At 36.6% G+C, this 24,198-nt stretch overlaps 1 protein-coding gene across 1 annotated transcript in view; it reads left to right on the top strand.

The window, feature by feature from the left end:
- The window catches only part of TMPRSS15 (transmembrane serine protease 15), a 142,171-nt gene that overhangs the window by 61,653 nt on the left and 56,320 nt on the right, over positions 1-24,198 (top strand). Inside the window, exons 9-13 of the mRNA XM_036746715.1 lie at positions 4,983-5,123; positions 5,762-5,911; positions 11,683-11,788; positions 13,761-13,911; positions 22,463-22,598. Coding sequence (XP_036602610.1) covers positions 4,983-5,123; positions 5,762-5,911; positions 11,683-11,788; positions 13,761-13,911; positions 22,463-22,598 — 684 coding nt within the window. The remainder of the gene's footprint in view (positions 1-4,982; positions 5,124-5,761; positions 5,912-11,682; positions 11,789-13,760; positions 13,912-22,462; positions 22,599-24,198) is intronic.

The following is a 24,198-nucleotide window of genomic DNA, read 5'->3' as shown; positions in this document are numbered from 1 at the left end:
TTCCAATGGGAAAAATTATCTCACCGTTTGAGTTGTCAGCAATGGAACAAGCTATCTTGGAAATTAATGTGCTCTTTACTACTAGTGGTATTCAAACAGAGGTTGGATGACTAAGGATATTATCAAGGACATTTCGGCATTGAGTGACAGATTGGACTAGGTAGCTTCCAAGACCCTTCTAGCTCTAAAATTCTCTAGTTCTGCATTTGAAAAGAAATTAAACCATACCTTAAGAATCACTGAGTGAAACTCCAGGTTGTGTGATTAAAAAGATGGAGGACTACATGTTTTCTCTGATGCTACAACCTCTCAAATCTCTCCAAAACAGAAATTTTACATATGCCAATGATAAATTAACTTCAAATGTCTTCATGGTCTAAGACACCAGGAGCCCAAAAGAGGATTTTTAAAACTCCATGAATTGACATCTAATGAGCTGACTCAGCACCCCCTGTCCCACCAACCCACTGCCCACCATGCTATTGGCAACAAGTCTGCACTAGCCAAACCAATTCCATGGGCTTGTGACATAAAGCAATTCTACACCATGTTTCCCTTTCCTTCTTTGCAGTGTTATGGAGATCCAAGCTCCAAACTACACAAATTTTCTAAGACTTCAAAAGCCACTATCGCAGCAGTATTCTGTACTACCAAAAATATCTGCAGGAGAGCACAGGAAAGGAGGAAAAGGAGCAGGATTTGTATCTGGGCTTGAAACAGAGTTCATTTCAACATTTCAACCTCACAGCCCCAGCCTTGGAGATTCAAACCCTAAATGATAAAGATCAACCCAAGCTATAATAGCTCCAGGGTGGCAGTGCTCTGTACTGTTGGGCCAGAGAATGTTGCAACAGATAAAACAAGACAGAGTACCATTTGTGGAGGGGCTGTGTGGCAATCCACTAAGCCTGAGAGAAAGAGCCCATAACCTAGTTGAGGCCACTTTTGTCCATTCAAAAGTTCCTTGGGGTAGACATTTAAGCTAGTGAATTGTGAATTGCCCAGTGTGGGAGAAGGGTTTGAGAATCAGTCCCCAAGGAAGTCTTTAACAGAGAGAAAGGAGTCAGAAAGTGAGTAATAGGAAAAATAAGTAGGGAAAAAGATAGAAGTTACCAATTACTTCTTCAGGAAGAATAAAGCTCAATGACCATACCAGGCAGGACTGTCACAAACAAGGAATAATGGTGCATACCTGGGACAAGGTAACTTTGAACTGAAACTTGACTATGGGCAATTTGGGCTATTTAGGAATATGCTACTAAGGCCCTAGTGAATCTTTTTGTCAACTGCTTTTAACTGCCTTGTTTGTGGTTTTTAATCACTTTTTAGTTTCCTGAACTACTTTTAACTGCTTTGGGAAGTACGTTTATCTGAAGAAATTGGAATGTTTTTTAGTTAAAAAACAACACCATCACTATACACACAAAACTCCCTGTTTATTTGAACCTTTAGGCTCTAAATTTTACCAGGGGCAGAATAGTGGCCTGTACATCATTATTCCACACTGTCTCTAAACACTGAAATATGTGACTCAAACATTGTTAAAGTCTATAGCACATTGAAAGCAAGGTAAATTGGAACTGCAGCCTAATGTAGTTGATTATAGAGATAAACTCTAATGAAGTAAAAAACATTTGGAACATGAGTGCTGAAAGTCCCTGTGTTGCTATACTTTCCTTGAGCTAAAAGCAATGCATAAATGTATTTTAAAGGAAATTAATATAATGTGGGTGGACTGACCTGTAATGGCTTTCTCTTGCAGCATGTCCCTGAACCTACTTTTGTTCATGTGTACAAACTTTATGCTGTAAGGATGAAAAGACTCAGGAATTTGCAGAGAAATCACCGAGTTCCCTAATTAGCTACTGAGGCTGAACTCTGAACGAAAGGAGTGACCTTCGCCTCTTCTTTCTCTATCAGCCAGGCCACCCACATTACTAGACTATTTAATGAAACTGACATACAGGGTTGATACAAAGGGTCAGGGGTAATAAAGATAATAGAAAGCAAAAGTGGAAATGAGGAGTCCTCTAATTAACCATACGATTATGAAAAAGTCAAAATAAATGTGAAAAAATGTGGGGTTCTTAAGTATAATAATGCTGATAAATCTAGTGCATTATGAATATTATTGCTATTGTTCTGCTCCACTACTCCTCCATAAAATTTGTACTCTGATATTTCATGATGGTATGAATTTTCAACTAGCTATGCAAACAAACTACAAGCTCTCATAGGTCTTCAGCTGGAATGGCTTTGAGTACAGTCCCTTCAAAGCCTGTCATCCAACAACTAAGCCCCCAAATTTAGAGAGAGTCATAATTATGTTTTGCCAACAGGCATTTAATTTTTTCAGCCATAGCAACCCTCTGTGCTGATAAAATATTATTGATTAAAACATTATTAATATGGTTGTAGATGGTGTTGATGATGGAGGAGCAGGAAATGGAAGGAAGGACAAAGAGGAAGAAGAAAGATCCAGAACATATATATACATATATACACCCATATCATATATCATATCATGTCATATCATATGATAGGATATATGTACAGTATCATAGTATATATATATCATATCATAGGATATATATCATATCTCAAGAAAAATATAGGAGAAAATATGCACTGTTTTTATAGTTTCTAAGAACAAAATTACTTGGTTTGATGCAAGGAAACTATTTCTAAAGGAATGATGTCAGGCCTGTCCAATTATTGGCTTTTTAAAAATGGTTCTCTACCACTTGTTAAAATGGTTCTCTCCTGTACGTCTCAGTCATGTAATGTTTAATTCATCTTCTGGCTACCCAGAGACCATCACTGAGACACCCTGGACAAAATTTTAAATTAAGTGAAATTCATCTTTAGAGTCCACTAATTTCTACTTTCATTAACCCCGTAGAGTTGTCCAAACCTTAGTGCTCCAGACTGGTAATGGAGGTAAGGGAGGAAAGGGGGAAGAGGGTGGCCCAAACAATAGCCAGAATCATTGGATCTTTTCCAATAGGATACCTATAAGTTGCATCTACTTTAAAAAGCAAGGGTAACAAGGTAAATTCACTTTCGCTGGTTATGGGTTGCGGCAGAAGGGAGCAACCCAGTCTCTGGACATCGGGTATTAACCATTAGGGCTAAGCTTGTATGGCAGGAGAGGACCCACAATGCTCTCTAGCTTGCACCTGAGACTCAGGCTCAAAGTGCCTGAAGGGGCTCCCTGTCCGTCTAGCCTAGGGAGCCTCTCATCTGTGGGCCTCTGGTGCCAGCCTTCCACATGGATTTCCAAAAGACCTTTATTCCAAGTCAGAACAATTACTCTTGTGCCTTAGTCCCAGGATTATTATTGAAAAAGGGAGGGAGCAGTTGGTCCTCTGACTCCAGCCACTGTCAAATTTCCTCCTTACCTTTGGAAGACAGCTTGATATAGGGGAGAAAAGTGTTGGATTTAGCATTAGAAGCCCTGTGTTCAAATCCTGAGCAAATCACTTTGCTTCTCTAGGCCACATTTCCCTCAAGTGGTTAGACTTGATGTTCTTAAAAGTCCTTTGAATCTCTAAACTCTATAATCCTACGAAATTCAATTAACAGCATTTATTAAGTGCTTACTATGTGACAAGTCCCTGTACTAAGCGAGTGCAGCATAATGACAAATTGATATTTTTTTGTGTATTAGAATTTTTGTTATAAAATTGTAGTAAATTCTTAATATAATTTCAATAATATTAAATCAAAGTAAATCATTTTCATAGCTAATATGAAAAGAGGGTAGGGAAAATTGTTATTACATAAAGTTTGGAAACCACTGTCTAAGGAAGGGAAAACCTACCTAAGTAGATAGGTCTCTTAAGGAGGCAAATTACAAATTTGTTTAGCAAGCAAGGAATCTGTATTCTAATAGGAGGTTTTTGATAACCAAAAAGCCTCATAAAATTGAAAGAATGATTCTCTAATGTTAAAAATATGCACTGTGGTTATCCATTAGGTGAAATATCTGTAATCTGGGGTATTTACCTGGTAGGCAGCTAAGCGATGGATGGAATGGTGGATCTGAAGTCAGAAGACCTGAGTTCAAATCAGTCCTCAGACACTAGCTGTGTGATCCTGGGCAGTCACTTAACCCCTTTTGCCTCAGTTTCCTTATCTGTAAAATGAGCTGGAGAAGAAAACGGGAAACCACTCTAGTATCTTTGCCAAGAAAATGGTGTCGCAGAGTCAGACACAACTGAAACAACTGAACAACAATTCAAATTACATTTTATAGGTCTAAAATTTTGTAAGCTGTTATTACTCTAGTCAACTTTGACCTTTCCAGATAATTCATTGTGCTAAATACTAAGGCTACAAAAGACAGAAAAGAAAGAGTCTCTGCTCCCAGGAAGCTTGTATCCTACTGAGGCAATAGCCATGACAATAAAACAAAACAAATACAAACAAATGAAAAAACAAAAACAGCATTCTGCCTTTGTTTCCATTTTGATTTCAAAATAATTCTTTCTACCTTTTCAAAATATACTTTTTTTTTCTTTTTAGAAATGTGAAAGTTTATTATCAATCACCTTGCTAGGCTAGTGGCAAGACTCCATATGGAATGTTGCACTGGTACATTAGCACCTTCCAAACTCACCATCTATTATCACTGCTTTGTCTTTAATACTACCTTGCTCACTAACAAATAATACTTAAGGGAGTGGGGGAACACATCAATGGACAAATAATGCAAACTTACAGTTTTAGAGATGTTTGCTTCATGTATACTTAGATTAAAAAAAACTTCTCAGTGTACATGTGTGTACTTACATGTTTGAGGTAGGTAAAGTTCAAATGTGTGCTTAAATTGTTAAGATTAATTTGTGGTTTTGTGATCTTTATTGTGAAAAATAATACCATTAAAACATATACTGCCACTATGTTCAACGTTTCAATTCATATGGAAAAACTGTAAGCTTTTTTCTTTTTTAAAAACAGTTATTTGCTTTCTCTTTTAGCTTCCCTCTCAGAACCTAATCCAGGAACAATATACATTTTTTCTAATCAAGCAACTGTAAGGTTTCTTATATATTCTGATGAAAATGATTATATTGGCTTTAATGCAACTTACACTGAATTTAACAGCAGTGAACTCAACAGTAAGTATTGCTTTCTCTCTCCCACTTGAAGTTTTCTATGAGATCTTTAACTTGGTTATATTTTAAAAAAACAGAACTATAGACAGAACAGAAAATTATAGCAGGATTTTAATTAACATTGCCAAATAAGCACTTTTTGAGAATCTGCTTGGTAGAGAGTACCGTATTAGATGATATGGGAAAATACGTGGAAGTAGAATACAATGAATGCTTACAATATAGTTGAAGATGGAACATAGACTCAAAAATGTATAAAAATTACAAATCTGCACATCAATGTGTAAAATGATACATTTTAAGTTGAGTATACAAATACTAAAAAGGTAGTGTAGAGTAGGCGAGAGTGAGGAATTGAGAATGATATTGAATTGTCAACCTAGGTAACAGGAAAGATGATGATGCCCTTGACCAAAGTGGTGTATCATGTCTAAAATATTATTCCTCCTCCCATCTAGCCTCTGAGAATCCCTGTAGCCAAGGTGCTATGATTCAGAATTAAAAGGAATACAACAGAACAGTACAGAGCAGTCAGTTGAAAAACCTTGAATGCAAAAGTGTCGTTTAGATTTTGAGAATGTGCTCTTATTATAACTACTCATCACTACAGCATTAAATTTTCTATATTTTATTATTCACAGATTATGACAAAATTAACTGCGACTTTGAGGATGGATTTTGTTACTGGATCCAAGATATAGAAGATGATGGTCAATGGGAAAGAATCCAAGGAAGTTCTTATCCTCCTCTGACTGGACCAGATTATGATCATACACTGGGCAATTTTTTAGGTATAATTGATCTGTATTCTTAACCATAAGAAAAAGAAAGATGCTTAACTGAAGAAAAAGTAAACCAATTGTCTTTTTGACTGACTGACCAAATTCTTTCTCTATTTCAATCTTTCCTAAACACAATTACCAAAGTGATTTTCCCAAAACACAAATTTAAAAGCGTTCTTATAAATGATGTTTCAAATGAGAACACGGAATTCACAGTAGCCTCTTCAGATATTCTCCTTCCTGAAACAGTTAAAACTAGTTTCTGAGTGTGCATTTGTGTGTGCTTGTGTAAAGGTTACAGCAATATATTAAGTACTAGGTTAATAACCACAGGATTTATTACAGTGGTGGGATTCAGCCGGTTCTAATTTTATATCGTGTTCCACGATCGGGTTGTTAGCGGGGGCGGGGCCTGCACGCACTCTGTCAGCGGGCAGCAGTGCCTCGGGTCAGTTTCATGGACAACAGGTTGTTAATTTATTTGAATCCCACCACTAACTTATTATTGAAAGCACAAAATTGACCATAAAATGAAATATACATGCTTTTAGCTGTCATTAAAAGCATGTATATTTCATAATATTATAAAAACTGTAATATGTTTTATTATGTGACTGAATCAATATATTAAATGCCTACTATGTGCTATGCACAGTGATTCAAAGACAAAAATGAAAATCTCCACCCTAAAGTTTCTATTCTACTGAGGATAACAATATGTATGCCATTTCAAATGTCTGTCTTATGAAGAATATGGATACTATTACTATAGCTTTAAGAGCCAAGATAGGAATAAATGACATGTTGAAAAAAAAGTTTGTAGGCAATTTCAAAAGTTTGTTGAGAAAACAGCTTACAGTATAGTATTTTTCCCTATGTAGTCAGGGAGAAAGTGTATGGTTTTTTTGTTTTTCTATAATCCATGAAGATCTATGAAGAATTTGTGGAGAATATGAAAGAGAAGGAGATGAGGAGAAACTTCTTGCTGGAACTGTTTTTAACTTTGGTTATTACAAAGAACTTTATAAAAAAATAATTCTGTGAAGAACTGGCAAGTATTGTGTATTTTGAAAAGATTTTCTTTGATTCAGTGATTACTATCCAGAAGGCAAAGAATTAAAGGACTAATTTTGAGGAGAAATATTAAGATTCTTAAGAGACTTCAACCAATATCTGGAATGAACTGAATGACTGTTTCCACACAAATTAAGGAGAATCAACTATTGTTATTTTGAGAGTTTGAGGTATAGCCAAAATAGTATAAAATCCATTTGTTAAATAAATTATACATATACAGTAATTATTTGTAAATGTAGAAAAGTAAGAGAAATTAACATTAGGAAAGAAGGTTTCTCAATTTTATTAAATAATATTTGACTGGTATTTACTCAAGGTAGTTAAAGAAAATTAGATAGCCACTTTATTAATGAGAAAAAAAATTACCAGATATAACTTTAGATCAGTCTGAAACTTTAGAAGATAACAGTAAATAAGGGAATGAGTTAACTTGCAGGCTGAGTTTGGGTGGCATGGTTGAACGTTGTCTGATCCCACACCTTATAAACTTGCCATACATGGGATTATAGCTTGTATTCTATTACCTGGTACATGTACTGGTTTATCTGGGATTTTATGAGTATTTTTCGTTCCTTTTGCAAAATATATTTTCTCATATACTCTAAATGTAAAGCATTTGATAATGTTAATGATTTCTTTAACTTGTATATTTATGATTATAATTTATGATTAGTCCTACTGGTTTGCTAAATATAAATTATATGTTGTTACTACTGTTAAAAGACAGATATTGATAAGTTGAATGTGTATTTTGATGGTTTTGGACTGAAAACTCTTAAGGGTTTCTTAATTTTAGGAGTGAACTAAAAGTGAGAACATTGTAAAAATAATTAAAAGAGAGGCCAAAAAAAGGTAATTTTTAGTTAGAAATAAGGCCCGGGCAGCTACTCAGTCAGTAGATAGACACAAGGCACAGAGACAGGAAACAAGAGTATGGTAGGCGAAGAGCGAGAAGAAACTCAGTTTGGCTGAACTGAAGTGGGCACTAGTGCATATGTAATAAGCTTGGAAAGAGTTTGGGGCCTTTAAATGACTTTAAATGTCAGTCAGAGAAGTACGTATATGATCTTAGAGGTAGCTAAGTGTCACCATGAATGGTCCACATATAATCATAAAGATGCGTTCGAATCTGGCCTCAGACACTTACTATCTGTGGGACCCTGAGTAAGTCATTTAAACTCTGCCTTAGTTTTCTCATCTGTAAAACTGGGAAATAAAAGCACCTATTTCTCAAGTTTGTTGTGAGGATAAAATGAAATATTTATAAAGTGCTATATGAATGCTAGCTATTATCCTTGATCTTACAGGCAACAAGGAGCCACTTCAATTTATTGAATAGAAGAGATCTGTGCTTTAGGAAAATCACTTTACCAACTATATTTAAAATGGATTGAAGTGGGGAAAGAATTTGGTCAGTTAGTCAACAAATCAACAAACATTTATTAAGCATTTACTATGTGCCAAGCACTGAGCTAAGTTCTGGAAATAGAAAACAAAATAATTCTGCCCTCAAGGAGCTTCCCTTCTAATGAGGGTAACGAGATGTAAATAACTAGATATTGGTATGATATATTCAGAGTAGAGGGAAGATAATATGAGAGGGGAAGTCACTAGCATCTGGAGGGGGGAGGGAGTCAACAAAGGCTTCCTTCAGAAGATAGCATTTGAGCTGAGTCTTCAAGGAAGCCAGGGAGACTCTGGGTCAGAGAATTCCAGGCATGGGGCCAGTTCAATGGCATGGCTACTGGAGGTGTGAAAAGCCTAGATATTTAGAAAAGGACTAGGTTATGAAAAGATTTATATATCAAATTGATGACTTTATATTGATCCTGAGGGTAAAAGAGAGGCATTGGATCTCATGGAGCAAGAAAATGACATGATCATAGCTATACTTAAATAAAATCACTTTGTTAGCTGAGTGGAGGATAGATTGGAATGGAAAGAGACTTGAAACAAGGAGACTAGTTAGAAGATTGACTCATATGTAAATTCTGGAACTACTGTCCCACTTCCTGCCCACATTGATGAGGCCAGGCCCCAGAGTGTGACTGCTACATGCCCTTGAGGAGCCCTTTGGGTTAAACTAATGGGGTTGGTGTGTCATCTTAATACTGTATAGCTCACAAGCCTCCACTGGTATGCATCCTCCAATTGACTATTTGCTGATATTAACCAAACTTCTAAGTCACCTTTTAGGAATAGGTATTTATTACAATAGTACAGTTATTACAAAATAATCTCCCCAAAGTCTGTGGCACACTTTACCCCCAGGAAGAGTGCAGTGGAATATGGACTCAAGCATAGAGAGCAGATGTAGAAAAGGAGTCAATTTACAGTGCCTTGCAAATATTAGATGTTTAATAAATGTTTATTAACTGGCCAGAACATTGCTAACAAGTAGCAGCCAAAGAGGATATTGTAGACTTAGCCATAGGCCCTGAACAGGGCTAGGCTAGCAACACCATTGTTCTGCACCTGCTGAGCCCCTAATTCAGGTCAACTACTATCTATTGGAGTGCCGCAGAAGGATAAGTCTACAGTAGTGGTGTCTAAGCCCAAATCAGGGCCTTAGAGCAGAGGTCAGATCATGCCCCTTATCTGACTGCATAGAGCCCAGTAAAAAGGCTGTAGTTTCCCACTTAAGTTGCCTTCCTTACTTATCCTTAAAGAAAAAAGCAATCAATACTCAAAGAATGTAGAAGCTGGACCCCAGACAAGACAGGTCAGGCCCATACAGACACAAGAGGCCACCCAAGAGGTGCAGGACCTGACCCTAAGGCTCTGAGAAGCAGGGCTGGAAGAACAAGAAACAAACAAAAGATAAAATATGAATTCAGGGACACTCAAAACAAATTAAGAGAATAACTAAAATACCTACAAGCAAAGCCTCAATGGAAAACACAACTTGGCCACAAAATCAATTAGATACTCTTAGAAGAAATGTAGCAATAGTTTTTTTTTAAATGCTATTAATGAAATGAAAATGACAGAGAATTGGGAAAAAGTAAAATCTTGGTAGGAAAGACATAGAAAGAGAATTAATAGCCTAGCATGACAGTTTCAAAACCTTCCCTAAGTAACATGAAAAACGTGATGGATCAGGCAAAAGTAAACGAAACAAGAAGAAATATTAAAACAAAATCAAAAGATTAAAAGAAGAAAATTTAAGTTATCTTATGTCAAAAACAACTGATCTATTAAAAAAAATCAAGGCAACGTGATTTAAGAATCATTGAACTACTTGAAAGCCAGAGTCAAAAAAAGAGAGACTGAATATCATATTTCAGACAATTACAAAACAAATCTGTCCAGACATACTAGAATAAGAAAGAAAAGTGAAAATAGAATAAACTCATCCCTTCCTGAAAGAAAACCGAAATGAAGACTCCTAATAATGTCAAATATAATTCAGAGCTTTGAGGTCGAAGAAAAAAATACTGTAAGCAGCCAGAAAGAAAGTTCAAATACTGAGGAATCACAATCAGAATTTTTTTATGTGGCTACATAAAGAAAATCCAAATCATTAATTCTTAGAGAAATGCAAATTAAAACTTGAGATTCTGCCTCTTATCCATCAAATTGAGAAAGTTGACAAAAAAGAACAAGAAATGGTGTAGTGGCCTAGAGAAAATAGCCTCATTGATGAGCTATGGTGGGGCCATTCTGAAGCAATTTGAAACTATGTTCAAAAAGTTACTAAACTGTGTATAACCTTTGATCCAACAATACCACTACTTAGCCCTCAGTATGAAAGCAATAGTATTCCACTACATATATAGACTATAATTTACTCAGCCATTGGGACCAATTTTGTTTCCAGTTCTTTGGCACCACAAAGAGATGCCACAAATATTTTTGTACATATAAGATCTTTTCCTCTTTCTTTGATCTCCTTGGGGGCTAAGTAAAAATTGAGAGGATGTTATAAGGTAAAATGTTTTTTTTAATAGTTATAAAATTTAAGAACCTTTGGTTAACTGGAAAATGACTGAACAAATCAGGGTACATGAATATAATGGAATATTTATTTGCTGTTAGAAACAATGAATGTGAGAGAAGCATGGTAAGATTTATATGAAATGATAAAACTGAAGTATACAGAAAAAGGAAAATATACACAATGAGTACAACAATGTAAATAGAAAGGACACCAACAAAACAATTAAAGCTGAATACTTTTATAGTGGCAAAGTTTGGCATTTAGAGGTATTGAAGGCACTTCACTTTATTTCACAGAGGAGGGACACTATGGATACGTGCTCTTCATACTTAAATTACATTGTATTTATTTATTTGTGTATGTTGTATCACTCTAGTAGAACAGAAGCTTCTTGATGACAGGGGCTTCTTCTTTCTATTTTTTTATTGCTATCTCTAGTACTGACTATCCCAATGATCTGTGATCTCATAGGTGTAAGTATTCTCTCCAATTATGCAAATAGCAGCCCATCCATGCCCGTCCATCCTGTCTGACATTTCATCCATGTGCTCCCTCAAGTTCACCAAAGAAAATCCCAGTGTGCTGGAGACCTTTATTTTCTCTTGACATCCTAAAAATGCTAATGGTTGTCCATTACTTTTGCACTCTTGATGCCATTTTTACCCACCCTACACTCTTACATTCTACTTTGTACTTCTTACACTTACTTGGCACTCCAAAGAATGAAAAGCAGAAATCAAATTGACCTTTGTTTTTCAAACAGGATTTTATATTTCTACCCCAACGGGGCCAGCAGCTAGAAAACAAAGAGTTCGGCTTTCAAGTCTCTCTTTAGTTCCCTCTTCAGATCCAGTTTGCCTTAGCTTCTGGTAAGTCAAACTTAGGTTATTTGAAAAGTGAATGTTGAATTCATATTGTAGCAAGTAAGAAAGTCTTCTGCATTTTCCGATTCAGAGGTTTCACAAGAATATTTTCCAAACTCTAACTCCTAAACCCCTTGTTGTGGTTGTTGTTCAGTCATTTCAGTTGAGTCTGACTCTTCATGACCCCATTTTGGGTTTTCTTGGCAGAGGTACCAGAGTGATTTTCCATTTCCTTCTCCAGCTCATTTTACAGATGAGGAACTGAGGCAAACAGGGTTAAGTGACTTGCCAAAGATCACACAGCTGGTGTCTAAGGCCAGATTGAACTCAGGTCTTCCTGACTTCAGGTCTCATGCTCTATCCAGTGTGTCATCTAACTGCTCTACCCAAACCCGTAGTATATATTTGTTGATTATGCAACAGTTAAGTGTATGGACAGTACAACAAGACCTCCAGGACAAACAATGATCCTAAGACTCATAGTAACATATTCAATCAGAGCTAGGGAATTGTATCTATTTGCTATATTGTTAAGTTTTTGTTCCTCAGTGCTAAGGCAAAACACTTTATATGATAAGGAAAAAAATATAAAATGTTTAAATAACTGCCTTCACTTTGAAAAAGGTTTTTTGAGGGTAACATAAAGTCAAAGTGAAAGAAATGAGTCCAAGGAAACATAATATCAAAATAATTTCACATATATGGTGTAAGCCATAAGAAGGTAATTTATAAAAAGAAACGTAGTACTCTGAAAAAAACTTGTACACTTCAACAATGAGCGGATAACTTCCTTTTCACTAGGAAATATGGCTCATTTTATCATTCACATATGTAACAGTATTTGGAGAACCTGATGTTTAGTCACCTAGCAGGACTTGCCTACTCTGTTTCTGAAATCTTAAGCAAAAATACTTGAGATTTGTAAACTTGTCTTATCTTTGAGGATATGTTCTTTTATAATGTTGTGAGTTGGGGTTTTGACTAGCATTAATGTAATGGATTGCCACAGGAATATTCTGACCCCAGAATTTTCGAGGCCATTGTCTAACTTTATCTATTTTTCCTTTTATTATCCCCTCTCATTTTCCTTGGGGGTAAGATAGATTGCCACACACAACTGAATGTGTGTGTGTGTATGTATATGTATATGTATATTATGTGTTTGTGTGTAGTTTCTCTCTTTGAACCAATTTAGATAAGAGAGATTCAAATATTGCCACCCACCCCCATTTCCTGTTCACTGTAAAAGCTCTTTTTTGTACGTATCTTTTATGTATTATTATTTTATATATTTTATTATTTATTTATTTATTATTATTTATTATTATATATTTATAGATAATTCTCCCCATTCCTCCTCTCCCTTCTCCCTTCTCCCCTCTCCCAGGATGTCCCTCTTTCTTAGCCATTCATTTTTTATACCATCCCAACATAATCAATTCAGTGCCACACATTCTGTCTATGTAGAATCCTTCTAACTGTCCTAATAGTAATAAGGTTCTTAGGAGTCACAACTATTATCTTCCCTTATAGGAATGTAAACAGTTTAAAGTTATTCAATCCCTTGTGATTTCTCTTTCATGTTTACCTTTTTATGCTTTTCTTGGGTCTTGTGTTTGAATGTCAGATTTTCTTTTCAGCTCTGATCTTTTCATCAGAAATGATTGAAAGTCCTCTATTTCACTAAATATTCATTTTTTCCCTTGAAGGATTATACTCAGTTTTGCTGGGTAAAGTGATTCTTGGTTGTAATCCTAGCTCCTTTGCCTTCTGGAATATCATATTCCAAGCCCTCTGCTCCTTTAACTGATAGCTGATAAACCTCTTGTGTTCCTGACTGTGGCTCCATGATATTCTAATTTAAAGTTGTTTAGAGGGATATTTCAGAGAGCTCAGGTGAGTCCCTGCCTTTTCTCTGCCATCTTGGCTCCATTTCCACTTTTTTAAGGATAACAAAAATTTTATATTTCTAATCTAGGTATCATATGTATGGTGAAAATGTCTACCGTTTAAGCATTAATATCAGCAGCAAAAATGATGTGGAAGAGACAATTTTTCATAAAGAAGGAAATTATGGTGACGTTTGGAACTATGGACAAGTAACAATAAATGAAAAAGTTGAATTTGAGGTTAGTGAAGACACTATCTACATTTTCAATTACTGGAGAGCCTTACTATGACTTCTTTTACTTTTTATTTTCTGTATATCCTATATATTTACATCCTATATATTTGTTCCAAAATTTCAGATCTAAGGCAGCCATTGGCTAAGATCTGCTTTTAAGGTGAGGCTGTGTGAGATAGGAAGGCAAATTCTCTGTACCTTGTAACATGAGCTAGTCACCTGAATGTTCATTTATAAATGATGCTGACATTCATTTATAAATATGAAGTCCAGCCAACCGTTTACCCTTATAGTAGCAAATTACACTTCCAAGAAACCTGTTCCAAAAATAGTAGAAGAGAGTTTACTTGCCCCTAGGGCTAGGCCTAAGGAAACTTATGAAATTAGTGAGAAATACTAGAAATGTGCCTGATTGCCTCATCTTTTGATTGCTCCCCAACCATTCTAAGGGAAAATATTCAGTTGACAAAGCTTCATATGGGATGATTTTCAGCATTCCCTAGATTAAGCTAAAGGAGTCAAATTTTGTGTTTGGGTCCATCTCAGATCCAACCATGTCCCCCAATACTCAGTAAACTACAGTGGTTCTCTATCATCTCGAAGATCAAATAAATCTTCTGTTTGGAGTTCAAAGCCCTTCATACCTGAGCCCTCCCTACCACCACACCCCCACCTTTCCTTATACCCCACCTCCCTCTTTGATCCAGTGACATTGACTTCCTTACTATTCCTCAAACAAGAAACTCTTATCTCTCAGCTCTGGGCATTTTCTCTGGCTGTTCCCTGTGCCTGAAATTTTCTCCCTTTTCATTTATAACTCCTGGCTTCCTTCAAATTCCAAATAAAATCCCACCTTCTAAAGGAAGCTTTCCTACAGGAAATCCTAGTGCCTTTCCTCCATTAATTATTTCCTATTTATCCCACATGTAGTTCATTTGTACATATTTGTTTGTTTTTTGTCTCTCCCACTAGTTTGTGAGCTGCTTGACAACAGGGCCTATCTTTGTATCCTTAGTACTTAGCCCAATGATGGGCATATAAAAGGTGCTTAATAAATGCTAATTGACTGACTGACTTCTCCATTCAGTTTACCTTCCTTTGTTCCTATTTCCACATTGTCCTGGGTTAGGAAGCTGTCTTCTAACTACCTACATCTACTACTCTCCAAGTGCCCACTCAGTTCTGCTTGTCCACAAATTAACTTTGCTTTTAGCTTATATGTACACACTCTCCCCTCCGCCCTCCCTGTTCTAGCTAGTTTTGAAATAATACAATAAGTGAATTCACATTAAGATGCCATGACTTTAATATGCTCCTCTCCCAAGAATACTTACATTTAAAACAAAGTAATAATGCTTGAAGCAGAGAAATGAATATTTATTGGTAGAATTTCAGATACCAAAGGTAATAGGGGTAAATATCTCTTTTTTTAAGCAGAAGAATGTCCCAAATGCCCCTAAAATCACAACTATGTATATCTGGTATTTGCCTTTCCTCACTTTCCCTCCAGTTTCCTACTTTGACTACATCTCTGTCCTCCAGGTTCCTTCAAATCTCAAATAGAGCATTTTGTATTTGATCCTGGAGGCAATAAGGAGCCACTAGAGTTTAAGGAGGGGGATAATATAATCAGACCTGTGTTTTTGGACAATCATTTTAGTGGCAAAGTAAAGGATGGATTGGGAGGAGGAGAGACTTGAGGCAGGCAGACCCACCAGCAGGCTATTATAGCAGTCCATGGGTGAGGTGATAAGATCGTTCACTAGTGTGGTGGCAATGTCAGAGGAGAGAAAGGCTATATTCTAGAGATACTGTAAAGATGAAATCCACAGGCCTTTGTTATACCAAGAGCGAGTGAGACATGCCACAGAGTATAAGTTTTAAATTGAGAATTTATTAGCCGGCGGCCATTCAGGGTTCAACCCAAATCAAAATGACCAAGAGTTTGGGGTGGAGAAGTCAAATTTATACAATAGATCAAGGAGCAGTGGTTAATTATCTCTTGAAACTTGCATATGTTATTTTAGCAGGCTTGCCAAGCCTTTTCCACTTTTGTGATCATGATACATGAAGAGGAACTTCCTAAACAGACTGCAAGTACAGCATATCAGACAGCTGACAAAGTGTCAACTGAATTACAACCCAGGATCTCTGTGTCTAAAATGCCATACATCCCGCAACATGACTCATGAGATAAGAGCTAGGAACAGTCACATAATTCAAAAGAATGTCTGGGGCCTTCATCCTTCCAGGCCATAGGCAGACCAAGGGACGCTCCAGCTGGGTTTGTAGACACAAGATAGAGACATCTGTCAGCCCGCTCAGGGAAACAAACAGAGCATCAGGCCCTTCCCCCGGCCATACTCCCCTGGTCATACAATCCATACTCCCAGAACAGTCATGGGGGTGGGGGGTGGGGGGCCAAGGACACCCGCTGAACGCCAAATGGCAGGAACTAAGTTTGTTTTTCTTATGCAAACTGGGGTTTTTTAGTTGGGGGCTGGGGGCAGGGTTTTTAGCAATAACTGGCTGCTCAGGTATCACACCTTGACAATAGATTTGATAGGGGAGTTGACAGACAGTGAGGAATCCAAGAGGCCTCCTAGTCGCAAGCCTGAGGGATGGGAGGACTGTGTTGTCTGCTACATTAATGGGGAAGATGGGAAGCTAGAGGGACGGTCAAGAGGGAAAAATAACAAGTTCCATTTTTAACACATTGGGTTTAAAATATTTACTGGATATCCAGTTTGAGATGTCTGAAAAGGAGTTGGAGATATGAGACTGGAGTTCAGCAGAGAGGCTGGAGCAGGATAGGTAGATTTTAGAACCGCCAACATAGACATGGTAATTAAATCCACGGAAGCTGAAGAAATGACCAACTGAAGTAGTATAGAAGGAGAAGAGAAGAGAGCCCAGGAAAGAAGGCTGAGGGACTCTTTTAGTTTGAGGGCATGATCTGGATGAGGATCCAGCAAAGGAGATGGGGAAGGAGATGTCAAATCGATAGAAGGAGAACCAGGAGAGAATAGTGTCCTGAAAAACTAGAGAGAAGAGAATATCAAGGAGAGAATGATTATCAGTGTCAAAAAACTGCAAAGAGGTGAAGGGTAATGAAGATGAAGTGTTGGAGATAGAGAGGATGAAGATAGGTCATTGGATTTGGCAACTAAGAGATCATCGGTAACTTTGGAGAGAGCAGTTTCAGTGGAATGATGAAGTCAGAGGAAAGACTGTAAGAGATTAAGAAGAGCGGAGAGAGAGAGAGAGAGAGCGAGAGAGAGAGCGAGAGAGAGAGCGCCGAACAGAGACAGAGAGCCAGAGACAGAGAGACAGAGACAGAGAGACAGAGAGAGAAAGTGGCAGCATGTATTGTAAATGGCCTTTTTGAGGTTATCCACAAAAGATAAAAGAGATATCAGACCATACTTAATGGAGATGGAAGGATTAAGTGAGAGTTTTTTCAGTATGGGAAGACAAAGACAATTTTAGGCAGTGGGGGATGAACCAGTAGATAGAAAGATTGAAACTAAGTGAAAAAGTATAAATGACAGAGGAGGCAATCTGTTGGAGAAGATGAGATGGAATGGGATTTTTTGAACAAGTGGAAGGGTTAGCCTTGGTAAGGAATAAAAGCGCTTCATCATATAAGACAGGAGTGAAGGAGGAGATAGTGACAGAAAAGTGATGGGAGTTAAAGAAGCAGGGAGAAGAGGGAGTTCACAGAGAATGGCCTCAAAACATGAAACAAGGTTCTCACCTGAGAGAGTGGGATGGGGGAGGGGAAGCCATAGGAAGCTTAAGGAGGGCTGAAAAAGTTTGGAAGAGATACTTCCAGTGGGACAGAGAGAGGGACAATGAGTTGTTAAAAAGTATAAGGGGATTGTTTAGCAACATGAGGGCCCAATCGAGGTTGTATAAGATATATTTGTAGTGGACCCAGTCAGAATGGTTGTGTGATTTTTTCCAACTTTGTTCAGCAGCACATGTGTTAGAGAAAAGGCAGTGAATGGTGGGAATGATCCAAGGCTGAGGCTTGGCTGAACGTAATCAGCAATATAACAGGTGTGCAAGGGAATCAAGAGAACACATAATTAATTCACCTTGTGGCCAAGATGGGGAAAAGAGGAAAGAGTAATTAGTGTAGGGGAGATAGCATGGGAGAGGATTGAGGAGTCAAGAAATTGGAGGTCATGGTGTAGTTGAAGAGCAGGATTTTGTAACTGAAGACAGAGGAAGAGGTGAAAAGTCAATAGATTATGGTCGGATAAAGGAATTTAGGAACTCTTGAACTTGGAAGAGTTATATTTGTGGGCGATGGCAAGATCAAGAGTATGACCATCTTTCTATATGACTGAGGTAGAGTAGAAGGATAGCTCATGGGATGTGAGTAGATTAAGGAGCTGAGTAGTTAAGATGTTTGAGGGAGAGTCAATATGTGTGGTGTCATCCCCTAGTAGGAGGGAAGGTTTAGTGAGAAATCATAGAATCATAGGATTTCATAGTTAAATGGAAGCTCAGAGATACAGTCTGGTCTGCATCTCCACAACATTTCCAATAAGAGGAAAACCTCTAGTGAGGAGGCCCCACTATCTTCCAAGAAAATTTCACTTTGTCACAAAAAAGAGAGAACAGGTGACCTTGAAATATGATCTACAATTAGAATTAAAACATGTTCATCTTTTCCTTTAGGAGTGCAGTTTAACCATTTCAAATATTATTGCAGTCTTTATTTGGGATGCTTCTAATTGTTGGGAAGTGTTTCTATACATCAAATCTAAATCTTCCTCTTTTATAGTCATTGTCCATATTTCTGTTCCCTGGAACCAAGCAGAACAGATTTAATGCCTTTTCTACATGACTGTCCTTCCCATACTTGGAAATAGCTATCTTGGTGCCACCAAGTAGTTTCTTCTTCAGGCCAACTATCTCCAGTCCCTTCAGCCAGTCCTCATTTGGCATCATCTTGAGGCTCCTCGTCATCCTGATATCCTTGTATACCAATCTGTAGCACAATTCTTGAAATATAGTTTTAAATATCTGCCAACTGATTGATTCTTCTAAATTTGTTCCAGCTTGTCAACATCTTTTATTAAATTTGGCACCCAGAACTGAGCATATTACTCCTGATATAGTCTACCCAAGGTCAATTACAGTGGGATTATCACATCCTGTGTTCTGGAAACTATAGTTTTCTTAATGCAATTTTTAAGATGGTATTAATTTTTTGTGTTCCATGTCTATGATTTTGTCTAAGTCATTGCTAAAAATGTAGAACCTCACAAAGCTAAGGGCCAATCTCTGTATGTTAAAGAAGGAAGAAAATGGAATCCATCAGAGATCTCCCTCCAAGTTGACTTTGGTTCCAGTTATTCAGTTATTTTGGAATCCATCTAACTTTACAATTATCTAGCTTGTATCTCTCCATCTTGTTAATAAGGATTATATTGTCAAATGTAAAGCTATGTCAAATATAAAATATAGGTAAGCTAAGTCTATAGCATTCTCCTATTCCAACAATCATAACTCCATAAAAAGGAAACTAAAACAATATAGCATGACCTGTTCTTAATGAAGTTATTCTGACCCTTAATGATCATTTCCCTTTCGTAAACTATTTTTAAATAATATGATCTATTATTTTGCCAAAGATCAAAGTGAAAACTGCTTCCCTATGATCTGCAGATAATGCCATCTTTTATTTTAAAAATTAATAAAATCCTTGGAAAGAGGGATATATATGTATATATATAATGTAAATAAGCATATATTGATCACTTTAGGGACAAAGGTCAAAGACAAATTGTTACTTATCAACAATGGGAGATTAGTTCAATCAGAAACTTACAAAAAACCATTCAGGTTTTTGGTATAATTCTGGACTTGGACAACCCAAGAAGGGAAATATATTTGGTGCTGCTTGACAGGCAACTGCTCTTCCCATCACATTCTCACCCTAGGAATAATCCGCAAATTGGACATGACTCTAATACCAGTACTCTCTTAGTTTTGACACTGAGATTAAATGAGGCACTCACAAGTCATTGAATAGTTAACAAAAGGAGCTTTGCTTTGCTCTAACATAGTAAAGATGCACCACAAGGATGCAATGGCACTTAGCTTTTCTGGATTCATCCTCCCACATCTCCCTATAGAAAGTATCTGGTCATCAGATATACTAAATAATCATTAGATATACTAAATATTAGATATACTAAAAATCAGATATACTAAAGGGTATGGCGGTTCACATGGTCTTCAGGAATCCCTCAAATCTGAGAGTCCTAGGCTACATGTGGCTGGGATTTTTGATGCCTTTAGGTGGCCAGAAAGCTGCATCAGAGAAGCCCTTGCCAATTAGGTCTCAGGAACAGTTTTGTATCCTTTTTAGGGAAATCTAATCCACGTTTCAGGAGATAAAGAGAAGGGGCCTAGGCACACTCCATATTTTGGGAAAAGAAGCTATGTTAGGGAAACACTGATAAATAGTGGTCCTATCACACCACTGTTATAGTGGAATGCAAATGAAGATTCCTTGCTTCTTTTTATTATGGTTGTAGCCCCTTTTCTCTTCCTAGCATGTGCCAGGAACCAGTTTTGAGCAGGAAAAATAGGCAATGATCTTCTTTCTCCAAGGTGTATGATGGTCAGGAAATTTCCCTTCTCTTGAAAGAAACCAGATCCTAAATTTGGGTCAGAATTTGAAAAAGAATTTGGGTCATTTTAATAATTAGCTAGATATTTGGTTCCATAAAATTTCAAAGTTCTGTACAAAGAAATACAACGTATATTTTAAATGTTAATGGTGTTAATATTTTTGTTGTTATTTCAAATTTAAAAAACATCAAAAATGTGAGCATTTTCATTTATAGGGAAAAATAGAAAAAGGAGGTCATACATGGAACTGTGACTCTATTGTGTATAGCTTATTCTTTATAAAAGTATATAATACATTTAACATGTTAGTTTCAAAGTTATCCCATTTCTCTGTTTCCCTCTGAATCTCCTGTTTTATTCTGTGCTTCTTTGAAATGCTTCCCTGATGCTCTTACTTTTTTCCTGCCCCCCATTATCATCCCCCTCTTCCCTTGATTCTCTTCAAAAGACTTAACAACAAAACAAAAAAAGTCTCCTTAAATCAATAAGCCGAGTCAAACAAAATAATCAATACATTGCCTATGTCCAAAAATATGTCTTGTTCTTCACCTTTAATCCATCACCAGTCTGTCTAGAGGTGAGAAGCATATTTCATCTTCTGTCCTTTAGAATCATGGTTAGTCTTTTCATTAAATAGTTACAAAGTCTTTCCAAGTTTTTTAATGAATACTATTGCTGTCATTACATAAATTATTCTCCTCTTCCACTTTTCATTTTGTGTCATTTCAAATTCCCAAATCATCTCAGGTGGTTTTTTCCCTGAATCTGTCCCTTTCATCATACTTTATGGTGCAATCATTTTCCATTATATTTATATATCATATTTTGTCTACCTGTTCACCTTAATTGATGAGCAAAACTCAGTTGCCAGTTCTTTTGTTACAACAAAAAATGAAATATGAATATGTGAATCCATTCTTCCTTTTTAAGCTTTTCAGAGCATAATATAATAGGATTTAAATTTTTAAATAACAGTCTAGAGAAAAATACTTATGAAAATATCAAGTAAAATTTATTAGTTAAATTTTATAAAGCAAGAAAAAATCTATTCTGTATAAAACCCAATCTTTAATGGAAAAGTGATCAAAGGATATTTTTATCCTATTCAGGAAAGAAAGGAAAGGCAGTAGCTGTTCCCATAACCCTGCTAAGGACTCCAGCTTCTCTCTCTCATAAGCTTGTGCTACAAGCCTACAAAAAGCAGAGCATGATTAGGCTTCCAGGTCATTATTTGTAAATTTTCCCTCATACCACAGATCTAGCAAACCTAGCAGGAATAAGGGCAAGAAAGCCTATTGGCCACATGAGAATTGGGTATGGCAGAACAGTGTGGCTCCCAGACCATTGATTACCTGTGTGTATATATGTTCCCTTAGTCTGTGTGTATTCTTGGGAAGAATCTTGCTATGCTAACTGAAAAGCATATCATGGACCAAAGTGTTTGATTTTGTAATGCTTTGTCACAAGGTCATCTGCATCCCTGATGATACATATTGGATCCTTACTGATTTTTAGCTAAATTGATAAATAAATCCATCTTAATATTCTAATGGGAGAAAACTGAAGAACCTTTCTCTTTGCCCAGATAACATGTGTGTATTTAGCAGTATACTTCTACCTTCTCAGGGATAATATCCCTGCCTTTTCTCTTTAATATTGGGATTTTCAGGGTAAGTAGTAGGAGAGAGTGGCAATGTAGCGGTGAGTAGGGTAGCTTCATCAGGCAGGTGGAGTCTTATAATAACCTCACCCACTCCATGGCTAATTGACTATTCAATTTGTGAATAAAGCCATTCCTGCCTGTCCCTAGCATAGTAACTTAGGGAATGGTTCTAGTGCAGATTGAGCTATTTGTTATTAAATCTATAAATATCTTCTCTACCATCTGACCTACGACCTAGGTTTTTTTTGATGCTTATAAAAATGGATTATGGAGTGATATAGCATTGGATGACATTAACCTAGCAAGTGGGATTTGCAATATGAGTCTATATCCAGAACCAACCCTGGTACCAACTCCACCACCAGAGCTTCCTAGTAAGTATCCCTGCTGAATATACTTTCTCCCATGTTTCCAATGTTGACATTTTTATGTGAGATTCTGAGTTTGAGTTACATATTTCCCGTTTTAAACTAGCTAATAATTGGTAGAAATAAGAAGGGGATTTTAAGATGTAGACACATTTGAGGATAGCTTAATATGACCTACATTTCATGCTTCTCTTAAAGAAGCTAAAATCAAGTTAGCTTATTTGCTCACCATTTTTCAGGAGGCATAAGGTAATATATGAAGTTCTGGGCTTGGAGTCAAGATTCAAATTCCATCTCTGATATGACCCTGAGCAAGTCACATAATTTCTCAGGCTGCTAGCTCCCTGTCTTATATGGTGATTTACATTAATGGAAAGAATCTCTATATTCTTGAAATCATAGATTCTTAAAGTATTTCTGAATGACATTATTAAACTTGCAGACCTCTAAAGCCCTCAGATTCTTTTCAGGTTATTTTTTGTCTAGCCACACCTTCTTCGTCTTGTAGTTGTGAAGTTTATTTTTTTTAAACTAAGTGTAAAATTTTATATTTATCTGTATTAAATAATTTTCATTTTAGTAAAGAAAAATCAAGGAAACTCTTTCATCCCTGCAAAAGCTCCAGCTATTAATGTTTTATACCTTTAATTACTTGATATACCCTAGGAAAAAATTTAAGCTTACTCCTGTGAGTATTTACAAGGGATTTTTTTTTGTTAAAGCTGAACTGCTTTAAAAGTTTTTCATCTCAAAAAAAGGCTATTACATTTATCAAGATGGTACAGTAAATGCAGTGATATCAGAATATGCACAGTCAGATAGACTTAATACAAGCAGTATACTGGAAGCAAAATTTCCATAACTTCTTGGCAAAAGATTGTCTGCATTATCTTGTGCCTGTCAGCAGAGTAAGCAATTAATTATAACATAAATGTTAAAGAAAATGGCTCCAGGGAAAAGTCAAATGTAGGCATTTAGCATTAGTAAACTCCAACAACCTCCAGGACCTGTCAAGTACCTTAATTTAACTCTTCTTCCAGCTACCAGAAGCATATCTAAAAATAGTGAATAACTAAAATATCCTAAATGATATTTCATGAGCCTTGGTTTGCTCTATTAAGGAATACATGTAAGTATTCCTCTGTGACTAGACCGCCATTAAAGTAAATGGTATCATCATAATTAAAATTGTAGACAAGTGACTTGCCAAATTTTTTCCTGTGATTTGTTTCTGGAAAGCCACCTGTACAACTTGTTAAACCAATGATAAGATAATATGAATTCAAGATTCATCTCAAAAAATACTTATTAAGGGTCAGCTAGGTGGTGCAGTGAGTAGAGCACTGGCCCTGGAGTCAGGAAAACCCAAGTTCAAATCCAGCCTCAGATACTTGGCACACTTACTAGCTGTGTGACCTTGGGCAAGTCACTTAACCCCAATTACCTTACCTTCCCCCCTCCAAAACAACAACAAAAAAATACTTATTAAATTTTTAAAAACCCATGACCTACCTGAAGCTATTACATTTATGAGAAAAGTATCCAGAGATTGGCTTTTTTGATAACTCATTAATACTATATTATCTCACTCTGGATTGTTAGTATC

The sequence above is a fragment of the Trichosurus vulpecula genome, chromosome 2 (genome assembly GCF_011100635.1).
Source record: "Trichosurus vulpecula isolate mTriVul1 chromosome 2, mTriVul1.pri, whole genome shotgun sequence".
Classification (NCBI taxonomy): domain Eukaryota; kingdom Metazoa; phylum Chordata; class Mammalia; order Diprotodontia; family Phalangeridae; genus Trichosurus; species Trichosurus vulpecula.
The sequence above is the reverse complement of the archived record's forward strand: the minus strand, read 5'-3'. Positions and strand labels throughout refer to the sequence as shown.